The 20103-nt window shown below is 36.2% G+C and overlaps 1 protein-coding gene across 10 annotated transcripts in view; it reads left to right on the forward strand.

The window, feature by feature from the left end:
• COL14A1 (collagen type XIV alpha 1 chain) overlaps window positions 1-20103 on the forward strand; it is a 120781-nt gene that overhangs the window by 65705 nt on the left and 34973 nt on the right. For all 10 annotated transcript variants that reach the window (XM_040676790.2, XM_040676779.2, XM_040676821.2 and 7 more), the window contains 12 exons: window positions 307-381; window positions 1589-1728; window positions 2714-2837; window positions 4017-4160; window positions 6102-6266; window positions 7344-7382; window positions 7606-7744; window positions 9934-10076; window positions 10613-10722; window positions 12451-12609; window positions 17965-18042; window positions 18310-18396. In XM_040676790.2, coding sequence (XP_040532724.1) covers window positions 307-381; window positions 1589-1728; window positions 2714-2837; window positions 4017-4160; window positions 6102-6266; window positions 7344-7382; window positions 7606-7744; window positions 9934-10076; window positions 10613-10722; window positions 12451-12609; window positions 17965-18042; window positions 18310-18396 — 1403 coding nt within the window. The remainder of the gene's footprint in view (window positions 1-306; window positions 382-1588; window positions 1729-2713; window positions 2838-4016; window positions 4161-6101; window positions 6267-7343; window positions 7383-7605; window positions 7745-9933; window positions 10077-10612; window positions 10723-12450; window positions 12610-17964; window positions 18043-18309; window positions 18397-20103) is intronic.

Below are 20103 nucleotides of genomic sequence, written 5' to 3' on the forward strand. Positions count from 1 at the left end.
GGGGCTACCACAGGGTCTGCTACACTGGGGAACACGGAAATGGACAGCTCCTGTAGTAATTCAGCAACCTGTTGTCATTCACACTGAAGTGTACCCACTAACTGCTTTCTAATAGTACAGTCCTTTTTCAGGTGACCAGCAGAGGAAGACACGCTCATCTATCTTTCTGTCCAATTGCATTACTAGTTGCTTAAAGATAATGAATTTGGAATGTGGAGATGAGTAGAAAATACTATGTTTAATGTAAGTAAAATAAGTTGGGCTTCCCTTTCAAGCATTTTTACATACCTCTCTTTTATTCTTCAGTACCATTTCCAACTCAGCCACCAACTTCTCCTTCAACAACACCACCACCACCTACAATCCCTCCTGCAAAAGAAGGTAAGTGCTGCATGTGTGGATTTATAATAATTTCAAGATGTTTCATGATTTTCTGCTTCTGACACTCTTTTAGACCTGTGGAGATCAGATGTCAAAATGCATTTGCTACGACTACACTGTTAAGGCAGCTGGCTTAAATTTAATGAGCCAAAAATTTGACATCATTATTGTATTGTTGAAATTTGCAGAAAGGAAAGTTAGCATCTGTGAGATTTTCTTTTTCCAGAACTCTTAAACCATACATATTTTGCAACTGAAGCAGATATCCTAGGGATAATTAAACTTCTAAAACAGCACGATGTAAAAAAAATATGTCTACTTCAGTTAATGACAAAATTGTTGGCAGTGTTCAGGTTCTTTAAATGCAGGCTTCCTTTTGTTTATCAGTTGAGCATGTAGTGTCTTGTACAGAGTCACATGAATACTTCTGTGAGGGGGATCATTACTGTTCACTCATTACTGAGGACCAAATCTATTTACAGCAATTGAGAATTTAATCCCTAGGTACAGGAAAAAGTGCATGCTATTTTTTTATTTTTATTTTTAATTATTCAAGGTGTAATCAGCAACAAACTAAACACAGATATTTATCTTTCTATCCCATTCTCCGGATTTAGGAGAACAATTATTTTCAAGGTGAAATATGTTTAAAAACTAACCTTGCTATATTCTGACCCTGAGCAATAGAATTCTGTTCCGTTGTGCTTTGAAGCTTCCTGGTTCCTGTAAAAGAGTGCACAACTTGTGGGCATGCATGAAGCTCTGCATTCTATTTTGCATAAGAACATGCTAAAATAAGGTGATCTGGGGAAAACTGCACTGTTCCCAAATACTTCATTTAAGGGGAGGAGCTAAGGTGTGGACAAGATTCCAAAGAGAACCTCTACAGTGGAATACAGATTCTTGCTATGTCATGCAAAGTGCATGTGTGACTTTATTTAACAGCCTAAATAAAAATGAAAGTGGCTGCCTAGATTTAAATAACTGTTATGGCCTTTAAGTGTCTTCTGTCAGTGCAGATAATTCACCCCTTGCAGAGCTCAGCTGATTCTGTACTTACACTGAAATCAATACCAGCAGGTCACTTTGCTAAAGCATTATTAACATTTGAAACAGACTTTTCATGACAGTTTTATTGTCTAAAGTGATTTATGAGATTTTCAGATGAGTTCCTTTAATTCCTGAATACTTGCTTTTTTTTTCTCAGTATGCAAAGCAGCCAAAGCTGACCTGGTGTTCCTAGTGGATGGGTCATGGAGTATTGGAGATGACAATTTCAATAAAATAATAAGCTTTCTGTATAGTACTGTTGGAGCTTTGGATAAGATTGGCCCTGATGGAACACAGGTAATCAACATTTGGAGACAGAGGGGGCACCAGAACTGAGATGAATCAAAAAGTTATTAACATAATTTCATAGTTATGTAGAATATATAATATGCTTTATGGCAGCTATTATTTTAATATCTTATTTTACACACAGCATATGGTAAAATTTATGGTATTAATTTTGCAAGCTTGAAGTATCTCATCAGTCACCTCTGAATCAGTCTAATGAGATTTGTTTTGTTAATGTTATTGCATAAGTACTCATAAGTGGTGTTTATATCTAAATATATCTATATTTATCTATCTAATCTTATATCTTATATCTAGAAGTGGTGTTGATAAGGAAAATGAAAGGTTCATTTAGTTCATTTATTGCTCGTGGTGCTAGTGAATCTGACATGCATGCTTAGTTTAAGGATGAAAGTAGCTCCTTTCAGCTCAAGAGCACCATTTAGCGAATATGAAGTTTAATATGTTTTGTGTGTTGTAGAGATTTAATACACAGTTTTATGAAGTCTTGACTCAAGTAACAGCATATATCAGAACATATTCTTGCATGTCTCTGTTGCTTGCTTCGGGGTTGCTGCCCAGCTGTAAGTTGCTTTTGTGCAGCTGTTCATTCATGGGGACTGAATAAAGTCCTTGCAGTTCTGTGTGCAAGTAACTGTACACGTGTGAGTAACTGTACATGTGTGAGCATCTGTGAGTAGGATTTTACTTTTGGTCTGGATTGAGAGTACTTTTGCCAAAGTGGGTATTACTTTTCTCATTCTGTTTGCTGCAAAATGAAACCAGAAAGTATTAGGTGGTTGCCAAAGCTTTGGAGAGTAAAATTAAACTTTATTTTTTGAATGCTTTTTAAAAGAAGAAAGTTCTGGCTTCAATTTAAGGATGAAGCAAAATTACAAGATAAATCCTTGTTTTAAATGCTCTAATTCACTTGCTTTTTGCTTATACACACTGGATGGTGCTCTGATAATGAACACATCTTCTGTATGCACAGGTGGCAATAATTCAATTCAGTGATGATCCCAGGACAGAATTTAAGTTGAATGCATACAAAACAAAAGAGACTCTTCTTGAGGCCATTCAGCAAATAGCCTACAAAGGAGGAAATACCAAAACAGGTGAGAAAGGTCACAATTGTGATGCAGATTTTGTCCCTGCTTCTCTCTGTAAAGCATTTAGCCTCAGTAAGTGTGGTGAGGCACTAGAACAGGTTGCCCAGATAGGTGATAGGTGGCCTCTTCCTGGAAAACATTCAAGGTCAGGCTGGACAGGGCTCTGAGCAGCATGATGGAGCTGTAGATGTCCCTGTTCATTACAGGGGAGCTGGACTAGATGACCTTTAAGGGCCCCTTCTGACTCAAAAGATTCTAGGATTCTGTTTTATTTTCCATTTGCTAAATAGTTTAAGATATCAGTATAGAAGCAGTGAGAATGTGGTATCTCCACACTGGAAATGAGAAGTTGGGCTTTGAAGTTAAAAAGTTTACAGTTTACACCCTTCACTTTCTACTGCTGAGTATGCACCCCTCTGCCCAACAGTGAGGTAAACAGTCAGGGAGGGAGGGAGGAGGAGAACACTTAAGCCGCAGTGGTATAGTTAAAACTGAGCTGGGAGAACAGGTCAGTTAAGTGAATGCAGTTATGTTTTAATTAATTTATTTAATTCCCATCTCTCTGATGGGAAGAAATTAAAGATGAGTACTGGAAGGGTTAAAGTTTAAGTTGGAAACCATATGTTTTATTACTCTCAGACGGCACAGAAATTTCTTGCAGCTGTTGCATTGCATCAAATTTCAGTAGTATCAAAATGACACATTTTCGGTTTACTCAAAAAAATGCCGCCATGGTACTTTCGGTTGTTACCTGGATGTGCCCCTACAGTCCAGAAAGGGAATTTATTGTTACCTCTAACCAGCCCCAAGTACCCTTTTTCAAAGATGTTCCTCAACTTCAGCTTCTGGACTGAAGAAACTGATGACTGAAGCTGTCAAGTTTTCAAAACTTATGGTCAAAATTAAACTTCTGAATCTCTATTTTAATATCAACAGAATGCAGTATTTTACAGACTACCAAGGATCCAACAACTCCTACCAAAATCCATTTACAGCAAAGTCGTCAGCTTAGTGCAGTCTCATGATAATTATTCAGGTCTTAAAACCTACATCTGGGCAGACATTTTTGAGACAGAGCATATGGAGATTTCTCCTTTCTTTGATATCTAACATATGATATGAAAAGCCAGTAGAAATTGGATTTATGTCACAGAGAAAGTATATTGACAACTTTTTCTATTTCAGGCAAAGCCATTAAACATGCAAGAGAAGTCTTGTTTACTGGAGAGGCAGGCATGAGAAAGGGCATTCCAAAGGTTTTGGTTGTCATTACTGATGGGCGATCACAGGACGATGTGAACAAAGTCTCCAGAGAAATGCAACTAGATGGTAACGTGTAGTTTTAAGAACTATTCATATTTTCCTTTTTTTTTTTTTCCTATTCATTGCAACTACTTATGTTTAGAGAAAAAATAGGGTAAATTTTGTTCCAGGATGTTTTCCAACTTTAAATAAACCAGCAAACATAGCAGTTAATGAAATTGCTCCCATGGTGAAGAATTTAGAGGACATGATTATATGAATCTGTTCTACTGTATAGACTACTGTATAGTTCTACTGTATAAGACTAATGTAGTCTTATGGTTACCAGCGAAATGAATTGTTTTATTTTGTATACAAGAGGTCCTTTGAAGTTCTCCAGTATGTTCTTTTGTTGATTCTGATCTGCTCTCATTTTACAATCATTGCTTTTTGTTTTGTTTTTTTTTTTTTTAACACCAATTTTAACTAAAGAGACACACGTTATATGCCTAGAGGTAAGAACAGGGTTAGACACGTAGAAATGACTGAAGTTTGTATCAAAATCCTAAGGACACCAAATGTCATATAGAATGAAGCTAAAGGACAGAAGATAAAGGCTATAATCATTTTGATGTCAGAAGGTCTAAGAAGAAATTAAATATGTGCTTTGTGATTAGTCTTTAGACTTTGGCAGCTATGAAGATACCAGTGGATATTACTGATTCCCGAAATCCGGTGTAGTCATCTGAACTTAGTTGCCTGCTTGCATCATTCTTAGATGGTGAATTCAGTGCCTTTTAAAATAATATGTTACAAAATAGTAGGGTATGGATACATTGTTTTAAACAGCTATCAAGGAAACGAAAATGATATTTGACATTAAATTGGAGTCTAAACTAAACAAAAAAATGTTTATCTGTCAAGTAAGTTTTGCAATTGTCTATTATATATTACTTATATTACCTATTAAACTGGCCATGACTTCCAGAGGAGAAAGTGTATGATGGGGATTCAGCTGCTGACTGGTTATGTCATCACAGTTACCTTGGACAAAAAACCTCCTGCCTTCCATTTCCTTTTGCATGTGGTCTGCTTAGACCTCAGATAAGTACAGACTTACCTGTGATAGAGACTAGGAGGAAGAGGTGCTGATGTTGGATTGAACATGAAGATATTGTTATAATATATTAAATCTAAGTTTTGTTATGATAAAAAGCTCTGCAGAAGGTAATAAATGTCCCTGGGCCTCATTCAAACTTAAAGAAAATATTGTTTGACTAGCGTAAATTCGAGCTTTAGGTATTCAAGAACAGTATGTCCATCAACAATATTCAGCCTTTATCTTTCTTTATCTTTTGTGGAAAGGAAAATGTAGAAACATTTTTGCTTAATTTGCTGCTCTTCGAAGATACAGGATGTGATTCTAATTTCATTTAAATCTTTGAAGCCTAGCTCAAAGGTTAGAATATATATTCATGCAGGTTGCATAGAACAGATTTGATCAGTGCAGTTAAATTGCTGATGATATAAGAATGCATTTTAGTGTTCACTCATGAGACAGCAGTAGGTTGAACATTCTGATTAATATATGGCACAGAACAAAATCTGTAGAAGACCCATAGGAAATTATTTTTTGAGCTTTATATTTATGGTATACTTAATATGTCTTCCTACACTTTGCCTGAAGTGAGTGGAAATTTTTATGGATGATACAGTAAAGCATTAAATTAAAAAAGAATTCAAACGTGCTAAAACTTTAAACAATTGTCTAGTCTTTATGTCTTCAAGAGAACACTTAAACATTAAGTTTTAATTAACTTATGAAGCATAAATAGCCAAAAGAAATATTTCATAGAGAATGTATCACCTTTATTTTGATCACATGTGATCTTGTGTGATAGAACCGCAATAAAATTTCCACTACTGTATTTAATCAGGAGAGGAGCCAGTGCAAATCTAGCTGTGTTTGTATTTCATTTCCATTCTTTAAATGAATAACTCACAAAAGTGTTCTTTTTTGTTTTACAGGTTTCAGCTTTTTTGCTATAGGAGTTGCTGATGCTGATTACTCAGAGTTAGTTAATATTGGCAGCAAGCCCAGTGAAAGACACGTCTTCTTTGTGGATGACTTTGATGCCTTTACAAAGATTGAAGATGAGCTGATTACTTTTGTTTGTGAAACTGCATCAGCAAGTTAGCCATTTGACTTATTCTTATTTCTAAAATAAGTGCTAAATACTATGGGTTTTTTGGTAACAATTTTCTATTAAGAGATTCATGAAAATTGATCTTCTAAATATAATTTCATGCAGATATTTTAACTGTAATGTTATTTCCATAAAAAATAAGGAGATGGAGGTATTATAATTTCAATATAATTAATAGTTGTTTTCTAAAAGTCTAGAATAGATCCATTGGTTGTGGGGAAAAAAAAGTTTTTCAGTTTTGAAACAGGCCCAAATTCTTAGAAATCTGTCAGAATGCCACAGTTTGGGCTCTTTAAGAAAAAAAAGTAGAAGACATTCTGGAAAAACATCTGATGGTTACAGGCCGATAATTCAGATGGCTCTGGGTGTGTGCCCCCAGTATGTTTTCTGATACATAAACCAGGAAGTAGGCAGTGTATAGCTGATATGAATCACTCTAAAGAGTGCAGGAAGCAGGCATTGAACTGGTGAATGCAAGAATGCTGCTTGTGTCCCCTCAATTCTTTGTTTTTGACCAGTATCTACTTTCAGTGTTAGAGAGAACTTAAAATGTTGAGAATACTCAACAGTAGTATTTGTCACTTGTGCTTGTATTCCAAAAGTGATCTCTAAATGGAAGTGCTGTGGAGTGTCATATTTGACACCTCGCATGTAGACTTATTGATTTCCTAGGGCACCTTTCCTGGAGGAGATTAGTGTGCATTCTTCCCTTCAAGAAGCAAGATAGAAGAAACAGATTCACAGTTATTAAATATTTGTGCGCATATCTTAGGTTCCTAGAAGGATTGAACCAATCCACGGACAACAGTTGTATAAAGGGTGCTTATGTGGAACGTTCAGGGTTGTACCCTTTGGCATCTTTACTACAGTCATTGTGGATCCTGAGGAGCAAGACTGAATGAGTGGAAAGTGGCCAGACTTGCATGCCTTTCCTAGACAGCATCTCCTTTTGCTAATTCTAAAGATAGAGTACTGAATTGAGTAGACCGTTGTTCTGAACTGATGGGACCACACTTGTATCCTTAAATGTATCCTCCCCCCCCCCTTTTTTTTTTTCCTCCAGCTTGTCCACTGGTATTTAAAGATGGCGACAACTTTGCAGGTAAGCTATTTTTGTGTTTGGTTTTATTCCAGATTTATGTATTTTTTTTTTCATTACCTACTTTTCACAATATAAGTAATAAAGTAAACTTTACGTTAACATCTGTTTTACAGATGGTGATAGGAAACTCATTGATGCAACTGGTTTTGTCCTTTTTTCCTCTCCTGCAATGTGGTGTTAATTTTATTTAAATTAGTAAAATGTATATTTTGGTGTCTTCCAGGATTTAAAATGATGGAAATGTTTGGCTTGGTTGAGAAGGAATTTTCAGCCATTGATGGAGTTTCAATGGAACCTGGTACATTTAATGTTTACCCATGTTACAGACTGCACAAGGATGCCCTGGTGTCCCAGCCTACAAAGTATGTATTAATATATAAATATTTGTAAAACACATGAAGTTAGCTGTCCACTGCAGACAATTATTCATTTCAAGGGTTGCTGTTTTTACGTCAGATGAACAGAGATGCTAGTTCATATCTACATTATGGTAATTAATAGAGCATTTGGTGTCCAGAGTTTCCTTCAAAAATAACAGCTGTAGGAAAAAGTAGATAAACTCCGTGCCTATTTGGGGTTTCCTATATGAGCCACTTTCAGGTCCATGCAAGTTTGACATCTAGCAATTTCATGCAGGCTTATATCAGTAATGCTTTGTGAAAGACTGAGGTCTTCCAGAGTGCAGAATGACTTATTTTTAGGAAAGGTATTTGAAATTATTGTTAATCTAGTAAGGTTTATCTTCGTACACTTTGCCTGAAGTGAGTGGAAAAGTAGAGAGCTTCTTTCAAGTGTGGGAGTGGGAAGCTGCTTTAGGTGCCTTTCTGATTCAGTCTATCTATGTATTAAATACAGAGGAAGGTTATCCTCCTTATGCTAAAATGAGTCTCTCTAAACACTTTACTGTACCTTCCTGAGAGTCAGGGTGCAGTTCAGTATCAAGGACTGTGTCCTGGCAGAGGTGTGGAAGAGACAGTGAAGAAACCTCCCATAGAACTTACCTTTAGTTCCTCAGACAGGAAGCAATGGGAAAACCTTCATTTCTTCTCTCGGCAATGTGTAGGTTATGTTTGATGCCTTCGTGCCCAGTTCCCTAGTTTGTGTTACATGGCACCAGACAACAGCAATGGCTTTAGTGTATTAAACGAGAAGAATTAACAAAGTGGTTTCTTAGCTGAGGCAAACAAGATAGAATAACACTGTGAAATGGTTTATAAACGTTTTAGTAAAGTTTTCTTATTCTTGTTGTGTGATTACCCTGTTGTGTCCCAGTTGGAGCCATCCTTGGAGCTATGTCACATTCTACTTGTTTAGTTTCCTTCTGGGTCTACGCTGAGTGGAGATTAGAACTGCTCACTTCTTTTTCCTTTCCTGCTTCTTTCTGATTGGATCTGCTGCATTTATGTGCTCTTCTCTGGTTGCCACCCCAGCCCAATCCAGCCCAATCTCACTACTTTAGGCTTTCAGTCTCTTTTGTGGTTCAGAGAATGCCTTTCTCTTGATGATGTACAGGTACGTCTGAATAATACTGCTTTTATTTTCTCATCTCATATGTACACTGAGTATCATTAATGCTATTCTCCTTTTTAATTTCTTTATCCCCAAACCTTGTGTTTCCCCTACCTGTTTATTGAATTTTCTTTTGTTGGTTCTTTTATAATGGATGTACTTTAAGGCTTTGTTCTTACACCTGTTAAATTCTCTTTCTCTTTTCTCCCTGGAGAAGGTACAGTGTAGTGTCAACTGTAGTCATCTACAGACCACTGTGGGGAATATATACATTGTATATCATATTTAACGCTTTTTCCAGTATGTTTCATATCAATACATATTAAAAGTGTAAGAAAAACTTTAGATGGAAAGGGTCATATTTTGGGAAAAGAAATTGATTAAATGAATCTTCCAGGTTCCTTTCAGATCCCTTTAAAATGAATTAAGGAATCAAGCAATTTATTTATTCTAAAACCTTTTAACATAGTTAATTTCAGGTTCACGTCAATCTGACACCTGGTTTGATCTTCAAATTTATTAAAAAAAAAAAAAAAATAATGGCATCTTTGTAAATTTCAAAGGAGAAGATAAACTCCAATTTCCATGAGCATTCTTTTGATTTAGGACCCGAGGAAATGGCCACAGTTGCACCATGGGAGATTTAGATTAGATATAAAGAAAAACTTCTTCTCTCAGAGAGTGGTCAGGCACTGGAATGGCCTGCCCAGGGAAGTGGTGGAGTCACCGTCCCTGGCAATGTTCAAGTGGCATCTGTTTGAGGAGCTATGAGATATGGTTTAGTGGCTTTTGGTAGCACGGGTAATGGGAGGACTAGTTTGGACTAGATGATCTTGTAGGACCTTTCCAACCTTTTGATTCTATGATTCCATGATTGTTATCTAGTTGAACAGATTTTGGAAATGCTTGCTCATATTGTTTCTCACTCTTGATTTCCAAAGACCAATATAGATTTGTGGAAAATGTGTTAAGTGAACACTTGATATGTAAATCACAAGATTCAATGTTTGTTTTGGTTTAAAAAACTTTATTTGTTTTACAGATATTTGCATCCTGAAGGTCTCCCTTCAGATTACACCATTACATTTCTCTTTCGTATACTTCCCGATACACCTCAGGAACCATTTGCTCTTTGGGAGATTTTAAATGAACAATATGAACCACTGGTTGGAGTTATTTTAGATAGTATGTATTTTGTATCATATCTGTGGTTTATTCCTTAACTGTATGAATGGTTCATTCATTTTCTAGGTTGATTATTGCCAATGTTTTAATCTTCTGCTAGAACAACTGCCTGAATCTCTGAAGGTTGTGGTTTCTGGTGGTTATTTTATAGACTGAATGTAACTGAGCCTAATTTGGAGTTGGGAGTAAAATTTTGAGTACACTGGTGTAAACTGAGAGTAACGACTTTGAAAATGTTATTAACATTGTCATTTTTCCACATACAGTATTGACTTTCGCACTAGTTCATACCATAAGTAAATTTCAAAATGTCAAACAAAATGGAATTCAATTTTTGAAACAGTTCTACAAATAGCTGTTTATTTGTGTGGGTTTTTTTTGTGTGTGTGTGTGTGTGTGTGGCTTTTTAAAAATATCTTCTCTTAGACAACAGACATCTTTGATCTTTTTTGTTAAATAAAAATTTAACATTTTCAAATAATGTATCGGGCCTTTTCTTTCTCTAACAACAAATTCTTATTCTTACTCTTGTACAGATGGTGGTAAAACTCTGACTTTCTTTAACTATGACTACAAAGGAGATTTTCAAACTGTGACTTTTGAAGGTCCTGAAATAAGAAAGATATTTTATGGAAGTTTTCATAAGGTTAGTAATGCTAATAGTAAAATAATGATAATAATAATAATAATAATAAATTCCTATTCATTCGGAATGGGAAATTTTCATGTTTTGAAATCTTCCTTTATGTGATAATCCACCGCAAAAAGAAATGTATTTTGTGCTTTCAGAACCATTTACTAAACTTAAGTCTCTTTGCTATATTGAATCAACATTAAACAAATCATTGTTTCTATGATGAAGCTGATGTGGTCAATTTTAATGTCACGCTTTACGCCTGTATTTTAGACTTGATTAAAAATACCTGCCTCGAGCTATATGTAGAATGTAGAAATGAATTGGCTTTTGCTTTTAATGTTTAGGTTGGAAATGTCAACCAAACAGTAAAGAAAAAAATTATGCAAAAAACAAACAAAGAAACAAAAGAAAAACTATGCTTCTATTGACCTGAATTGTTATTTTTAAACATATTTTAAGGGGGTATGATGTGTCTAACTTGTCTTGGCTGTAAGAGATCTTGTAGCATTATTTCCAAAAGCAGATGAGGTAATGTTGGGATTGTAGCATGTTAGTTGTGGATGGTATTTTTGTGGTTCAATTTTATTCCTGATTTCTGTATCTTTCTCTTAAAAAAAAAAAAGAAAAAGGGTGGGGGAGGGGGAGGGAGGGATGACTATGGATTGTGGGATAGTGTTCATAGAGCTCAATTTCTCTTTAACTACTCTAGACTTCTTTTTTTTTTTTACCTGTGAAAGCAAGAAAGAGATGGTAGGTCAGAGCAGAAGTCTAACAGTGACTTTTTCAAGTCTTGCTTTGGAAGAATATATAAGATCATAGCAAATTTTCCTCTTAAATATATTTCTGCATTTTGAATGATGATCCTTGTTATATGAGCTTGAAAGATATGAGACCAAACTCAGTGCTCCTGCTGAGCCCAGAGCAAAGCAGTTGCAGGAGTCCTTCATGGATTTCTCACCTCCACCTTAGGTTCTGAACTTCATATAGTGTACTGATATGGAGCAGATACTGCATTTTTACCAGCTCTTCATCTGGACTCTTCCATGCCAAAAAAATTGCTATTTCTTTTGCCTAATTGAGTTTTGCCTTTGCCGGTGACAGGACAATTGTGACAAGGATTGTTCTCTCTGTTGGGGAAGTTTTTTGTTGCATCAGTGGTGGAGAGCAGAGTGCAAGTCAAGGCAGAAGGAATAAGGTTTCTATGCTCTGCTTTTCTGTAATGCACTTGATGGGATTTGATATTCTTGCAGTGTAAAACCTTCACTGGTTTTCCTGTATGGTGAAGTATAGTATGCAGAGTAACTTCTACTGCTTAGTTTTGGCTTTGCAAGCTGCTATAAAGGTGAAATCCAATACTATGTAGAAGAATCACACAGGGTTCAGGAAATATTACTGACTACATAAATCAAAGGTTGTGAGAGATCTGTGTGATATATGAACCTTATGCAGTCCTTTTGTCAGTAATAAATGATTTTCTTCTGAGTAAATTAGGGAAGTTGCCAGTTTTTATGCAGATGTTTTATGCAGAGAAATAAGCTAAATTCATTAAGCAGATTAGAATCACGGAGTAATTCAGGTTGGAAGGGACCTCTAGAGGCCATCTACATTACTTGCTATGGATTAGTCTCGGTTTGGTTAGCAAACATGAAATTAGGAACTCATTTAAAAAAATGCCCCACACGTTAATATGTTATGTGTGCTCCTTTGGTATGTTAAAGCATATTTTCTTTTCTTTAGCTGCATGTTGTTATCAGCAAGACTACAGCCAAGATAATTATTGACTGCAAAGAAGCAGGTGAGAAAACCATTAATGCAGCAGGGAACATTAGTTCTGATGGCATAGAAGTGCTGGGAAGAATGGTGAGATCCAGAGGACCAAGAGACAACTCTGCACCAGTGAGTAGAATAAGAACAATTCTTTAAACCGTTTGAAAATCCTTAAAACAAGCATTTGGGATATTTGTGTTTTAAGTTAAAGCAGAATGAACTTATATCTGAAATACAAGAGCTCCATAATTTCAGAAATTCTGCAAAAGCTTGCAACAATTCTCTGCTTGAGTAAAACTTATTTTTAATATTTTACATCTGATCAGACATTATTCACAAACACATACACAAACACAGTCAAATATATTTGGTTATGACTTGTGTTCCAAATTGTACTACACAGAGAAATATAATATATAACTCACTTACCTGGAATTTTTGAACTTTATATTCAGTAATAATAGTGCCCTGTGTCTCTTATTCCCTCCTACTTTTTGCCCCCATGCACGCTTTCTGTTCATTAAATAGTATAACTGGTTTGACACAGATTGCCCCCCAAAACCTCTGCGTTAGTTTATCTATTTCTTAATGACTTCAATATCTAAATATTAAGATATTTAAAAATGCCCAAATTATCTCTTTAATTCCTCTGAAATTGTCATCCTAGAAACAATAATTGGTCATTCTGTTTGCGTGGCAACTTACGGGATTCTTTCCATTTTGCCTTAGATAACTCTAAGTTTTGTTTATTATTCTAGGTAGATTTAGTTGCTGAGGGAGAACTGCCAGGCTGGTGAGAAGGGAAGGCTTCTTTGCTGAGCAGCATTGTTTGCTGATTTTCTTTGAACTTTGTTGACTCTAGAGAGACGTTATCATAGAATGTGAACCTTGAACTCAAGGCTTGATTTGAATAGGAATGAAGTTTCAAAAACGTATTTACTTGTTATTATATGCAAGTACTCTTTTAGTCAAAAATGAGCCCTCAGAATACCTCTCTGTGCACAAAAAAAAGAACTCTTAGTGCTCAAACTTGCAGATAATAATTATATCAAGCCTGTAAAGACAATTATACAGAGAAACTTTTGTAGTCACTTCCCAATAGAAACAGAAAAAAGGCAAACTTAGAAAAACTTGGAATTAAAGAAGGCTTTGTAAAGAGAAGTGGAAAGAAATTGTGTCTTTTGTTAGAACCCAGGAATCTATAAAAGATAAGTTGGATTACCCACTCACTGAAAAATTTGATTTTGTTCAAATGAACAGTAAAGCTTACGTAAGACTAAAAATGTGCAGCTGAAGATGTAATTTCTTTACTCCATGCAACTGTAGATGCCTTGAAATTTTACCAAGTTACAGGCAGGTCAAGAAAGCATACAAATAACATTCTTTAAAATCTCAGTTCTGCACACTGTATTAATCCTGAATAGAACTTGTGTGGATGGTCACATTTAAGACATGAATGAAGCGGTGTCTTCTTCAAAAATTAGAGGATATCAAAGGAAAGTAGTAGGAGGCAGGACAGTAACTCTTTACACAACAGCAGCACACCCCAGTGCTGCTTCTTTATGTAGAATTCTGTGTATGCCAAATATTTATGATTTTGGGGATGTCTTGGCAAATCAGTGGAAAGGAAATAATGGGTGTTACTAATTGTGAAAAAAAACAAATCTTGGGCAGGGAATCCCTGATCTGAATGTCATGGGAAGATAGTAGACTGTATGGGAGGCTTAGATCTTTGTGCTTCGTTATATTTCACATGTTCTACTGTTGAAAATTGAGTATTGGGATTTAGTCTGTCCCAGTAGCTTCATAGTTTTAAGGGGTTTATAACGCCACGTGTATAACAAAAATAAAAATTGTGAAAATAGTTTTAATTTGATATGAAAATTGGAATTTTTGGCTAGTTTAGTGCTTGCTTGTGACCATGTCTACATAGAACAGTTTAACATTTTTAGAATGGTTTTAGTGTGTTTTTTTAGTCAATAAAAGCCAATATAACTGAAGCCAACAAAATAACATGAATGTTGAAGTTCTGAATGCTGTTCCTCATAATATCCTCCACACAAAATGTCCAGCAGCACATTCATAATGTGATGGGTGAATGTGACTGGTCAGGCTCAAAGGGGTTATAAGAAATAGAGTAACATCTGGCTAGAGTCCAGTCAGTACTGGGATTGCGCAGAGCTCCACTTTAGGGACAGTTCTCTTTAAAGTTCTCTTTAATATTGTCATAAATGACATGAACACGGGACTTGAATGTATTGTAAAGTGAGCTTGCAGGTGACACTAAATTGGGAGAAACTGCTGACTCCCTCAAAGGTAGAGAGGCCTTGCAGAGAGATCTTAAGAAATCATCAATCATATGATTGATACAGGGAATTATCAATCATATGATGTTTAATAAGAGCAAGTTCCATATTCTGCACCTGGGATGGGGCAGCCCTGGATATATGCACAGACTGGGGGATAAGAGACTGGAGAGCACCTTTCTAGGAAGGAATCTGGGAGTTCTGGTTGACAGCAAGTGGAATATGAGTCAGCAGTGTGCCCTGGCAGCCAGAAGGGCCAACTGTGTCATGGGGTGCATGAGGCCAGCTGGGCAAGGGAAGGAATTGTCCCACTCTGCTCTGCACTGATGCAGCCTCACCTTGAGCACTGTGTGCTGTTTTGGATGCCACAATAGATAAAGGACACAAAATTAACAGAAGAAGTCCAAAGAAGGGCTATAAAGATGGTGAAGGATCTAGAGGGGAAGATGTATGGGGAGCATCTGAAGTCACCTGGTTTGTTCAGCTCAGAGCAGAGGGGGCTGAGGGGAGGCCTCATGGCAGCTTACAGCTCCTCACAAGGGGAGCAAAGGGGCGATGCTGATCTCTGCTTCATGCTGATAGCGATAAGACCCAAGGAAATGGCATGGAGCTTTGTCATCGGAGGGTCAGGTTGTGTATTATGAGAAGGTTCTTCACCAGAGGGTGGTCAGGCACTGGCACAGGCTCCCCAGGACAGTGGTTATGGCACTAAGCCTCCTGGAGTTCAGGAAGCATTTGAACATGGCTCTCTGAAATATGATTTGATTTTCATGTGGTCCTATGTGAATCTAGAAGCTGGACTTGGTGATACTTGTGGATCCCTTCCAAGTCAAGATATTCTGTGATTTGTCAAACAATTTTGAGGGAATATATCCCAAATAAGAGTTTTTTGTCCACTGATGAGTATGGTATACTACAGTTCATTGAACAGACAAACATTTATCTGAGACAGGCTGAATAGAAAGGGAATTAGGCTAAACGTACCTAGCCCTTTCAACAGCCCTTAACAGTGGGACATCTCTGGGTTAGAAGTTCCAAACAGCTAGAGCAGAGAAACCTAACCTTGACAAGAAGCAAATACTGTTCTTTATTCCTTCAGTGGGATTGAATAAGAAATCTTGCTTTAAAATGTAGTTTACTTACAAATAACAACTTTTTTTCTTTATTCATGCTTCGTTTTCATCAATATTTATCTTGTTTTATCTCCACATGTGTGTAATGTTAAAAGAATTAAGATCTGATGTGTTCTACTGTTGGGAATACTTTGCAGAACTGTAGCCTGATCAGATAAGGATGAGTAGACTTTTCTGTATTGCTGACTTTGCTTGCAGTATTGGAGATCTAGAAAGCAAAATTTATATGAATACTCAGAATTATGAATAAAAGGCTAATGGTAGCAAAGAAAGCTTTGTTTAGTTATTTAGCTTGAGTCAGAACAACCCACATAATATTTTAAAATAGGAGTACTGAGTCATTCAACATTTGGATGGTGAATACAGCAATTCAGAGAACGTCTATTTGCTCTTTATTTTACACCAACATATTCTATCACTATGGATCTCCGGATTGTTTAACCGAGCACATGAATGCGTATACGGTCCTGTGTAGGACTGCATAAATTTAACCAGTAATGTCAGACTTCCATTGTTTAGGATAACAGAATAGCTTGGGACAGACTGATTTATGGAAAAAGTGGAAATACTGCTTATGTCTGACCCTGAAGTGATTTCTGCACAACCGGCTGAGGTGTTTCTGCAGTCCTTTTCAGAGATGTCTGATTTGCTTAAATGTAGTAGCATGTAAATGCCCAGGGTCATTCTGAGTTAAGCAAATTAATGAGACTTCTGAAAGTAGTAGCCCTGAGATGTGTAATGAAGAGATATCTAAGTGGCTCCACATGGAGCCAGCATGGATTTGAAATAGCCAGGGACACAGAACTGTTTGATTCAGACTAGACCTTTGTAGACCCAACCCAAATGTCCAGAACTTCCCTTCATGTTGCACTTCAACAGCTAATCTGCTGGCAGATAAGGAGAAATTCTATGTATACTGAAATATTCCTTTGTTTAAAATATAATAGTTGACTTATGTAAGAAAAAAATGAAGCAAAATCAAAGGTACCCATTTCTATTTTATTTTAACACCTCTAGAAGCAATGAAGTTTTAAAACTCTTTATTCCTCTGTTCTAGTTTTAAAATAATGCTGTTGAAATTAATGATTTACCATTGCTTAAATAAAAATAATAGCAAAACTTAAGATCATTCTTCTATCTCTAGCCATTCCTCAATATTTTTAACATGTGGGGCTAATTTAATGGGGTGTTCTGTTCTGTTCCCTTCTCTATTCAGTATGCAAGTAAATGAGGCATGGAGAAAGAATGGAAATATAAGCTGAGTAAAGCTTAATCTCACTAGACCCATTTTTTATTCAGATCAAGGCTGTAATGGAGGCACTTGGTTTTACCATTGAGTCCTATTTAGTATATTGTTTCTGACTACCTGGCAGCTGTAATTTTTACCAAATGTTTGTGTTCCTGTAGATTAAATTCTTGTCCATAGCATGTTCCCAGCCGTGAGGTGGGAATTTTCCTTTCTGACCACAGTTGTCATGCAGCAAGCTTTTCACCATTCATAACGTTTCATTGCCTGAGGATAATATAGATAAAAGCGGGCACATTCTAAAATAAAATAAAACTGGAGAAGATGATAAATATTATCTGTGGCTCAGTTCCAGTGTAAGTAATATGCTACAGGAGATCTTGTTCCAGATAAAATCTGAGCACCAGACAAGTTGAATATTTTGAGAAGTTCAGCTGTCTTACACCTGTCTCTTCATGCTTCCTTTGCTGGAACCAAGTATTGGAAAGCACCACTGGACAAAACCAGGAACTGGGTCAGGGAGGTGAAGACAATCAAATGCCTACAGCATTTCACATTGAACAGCTTGCTCAATCAATAGCATAGCTGATAGTTGGACACGTTGATTAGAACATAAGTCTTTTTACAATTTAAGTTAGCATATTTGTGACTAATGGCTCTAAGTTGATGGCCACTCCTCTGTCTAGTCTGAGTGCTTGAATGAAGGTAGCTTGAAGGAAGCTTTTCTTGCTGATGGCTCTGTTTTGCACTGATCTTACAACTAACAATCATCTTGTATGTCATCCTTATTTTGAAACAGTTGCAATTGCAGATGTTTGACATTGTTTGTGCTACCTCATGGGCCAATCGAGACAAATGTTGTGAGCTTCCTGGCTTGGTAAGAAACTTATGTCATTAACTGTAAAATTTACTTATTTTCTTCCTTTTATTGAAACAAATGTTTTAAAGGAAATGTTTGGTTAAGTGTTTTCAAAAAAGTCCGGGTGTACTTGGATTACTTGTCCTACTGAAAGTCAACACGATGTATATTTCTAAATCAAGTAAGCTGTTTTAAGGCACCCGTGTACTACTAATTTTCAATTCAAAAAATTCTTACTTCTGAATTTTTGTACATAAGTCTCACCCTATCTTGATCTTTCTTTAGAGAGATGAGGAAAATTGCCCTGCCCTTCCTCATGCTTGTTCCTGTTCAGAAGCTAATAAGGGTCCTCTGGGACCTCCAGGACCTCCGGTAAGACATTATTCAGGTTTTTAGCCAACTGTACCAAGTTGTCCTTGTGCCACCTTTATTCCGAGACATGTAAACATACTGAAATTGTGTAACTAATAAGATTAAATTAGAGTTTCAAGTATCAGTAAAGTGATTCATTGACATTCAATTAGAGTAAAGATGCTAAGAAAAAAGAAAGCAACTTATCACTAAGTCAAATTTCTGATGGTTAAGAAGGCCTGAAGCATTTAGGGAATTGGAAGTTTTACTAGCTTGCCGGTGAATGATGAAATATACAAGCTCAAATCTTCCCTGTACTTTGTGATGTTACTTTGCTAGCACTCCTCTAAGCGTTTACTATATAAATGCTCAGCAAGTGTCCTATGTTTCTTATGTAACAAGTGGAACTAGATAGTCTTGTCTAGAAGACAGATATTCTACTTTCCAACTCAGTGTAGTATCTTAGGAAGATGGAAAAAATCAGTCTTTCTCCTGACTTATGGAAGAACTCAGATAATGGATCAGACCAGACAACTGAGATGTGGGTTATTTGAATTCAGATAACTCAATCTCACATCACATGGCTGATTTTTGGCAGTTTAGAAAAGTTGTAGGCTCTATTTACAATAATATATTATTGATTTAGTGTAAGATAGTTGTAACTAGGATATCTGTAGAACATTCATGTGCTTTTTCTTTCACAGGTTGACATCTTAGGGCTGCTTGCTAAGTTAGCTTGACATAAGGCCCTCTTATGAACAAATTTCATGTTTCTCAGCTCATACCATTCTGAATGATACAAGAGCATGTTTTCAAGGGATAGACCCGTTGAAGAATGTAAAGGAAAATAAGTGTTTTGAAAAGATTTTAAAGTACACAAATTACATAATTCAGACATTACGTCTTTTTTTGCAAGAACTGTTCTTCAAGCTTTAGGTACAAAAGCTTGAAAAGGAACTTAAAAAGGATAAATTTCACTGAAGATGTGTGTCTTGAACAAGGAAAAAATTACTGTGTTCTCCTTTTCGAGTATAGGTTATGAATCACATATAGATTAAGGTTTTAATTCCTTTATACAGATTTCCAGTGTGTTTTTTTGCAGTGGGATAATTCACACGAGTCCTTTTACCACATTTCTCAGGAAAATAAAAATGTTTAAAAATTATTTGAATGGAAGGGTATGTGTTGCTACAGTTCAAAATGCATATAGATCAAGAAATGCCAAAGCTTAATTCAGCAATAAATAATCTATTTTTATTTATTATATCTAAGATTAACAATCATTTGAGTAAGATAATTCGCTACAAGAGGAGGTTTAAAATCAAGTAGAAAAGTCATAGAATCCTAGAATTGTTTACATTGGAAGGAACCCTTAAAGATCATCTAGTCCTTCTCCTCTGCAATGTACATGGATGTCTACAACTAGAACAAGTTGCTCAGAGCTTGGTCTGGCCTGACCTTGAATGTCTCCAGGGAGGGATCATCCACCACCTCTCTGGGCAATCTGTTCCAGTGCTTCACTACCCTTACTGTAAAAAAAAAAATCTTTTACCTTATCTCCAATCCAAATTTTCCTTCTTTTAGTTTGAAACTGTCTCACCTTTTTCTATCACAATAGACCTTGCTGAAGAGTCTGTCCCCTTCTTTCCTATTATTGTCTGGACAGGGGAGAATGTAATTCTAGAATTCAGCCTCTTTTGAGTGATTTTTTTTATTTTCTTTTTTTGC

The sequence above is a fragment of the Gallus gallus genome, chromosome 2 (genome assembly GCF_016699485.2).
Source record: "Gallus gallus isolate bGalGal1 chromosome 2, bGalGal1.mat.broiler.GRCg7b, whole genome shotgun sequence".
Classification (NCBI taxonomy): Eukaryota; Metazoa; Chordata; class Aves; order Galliformes; family Phasianidae; genus Gallus; species Gallus gallus.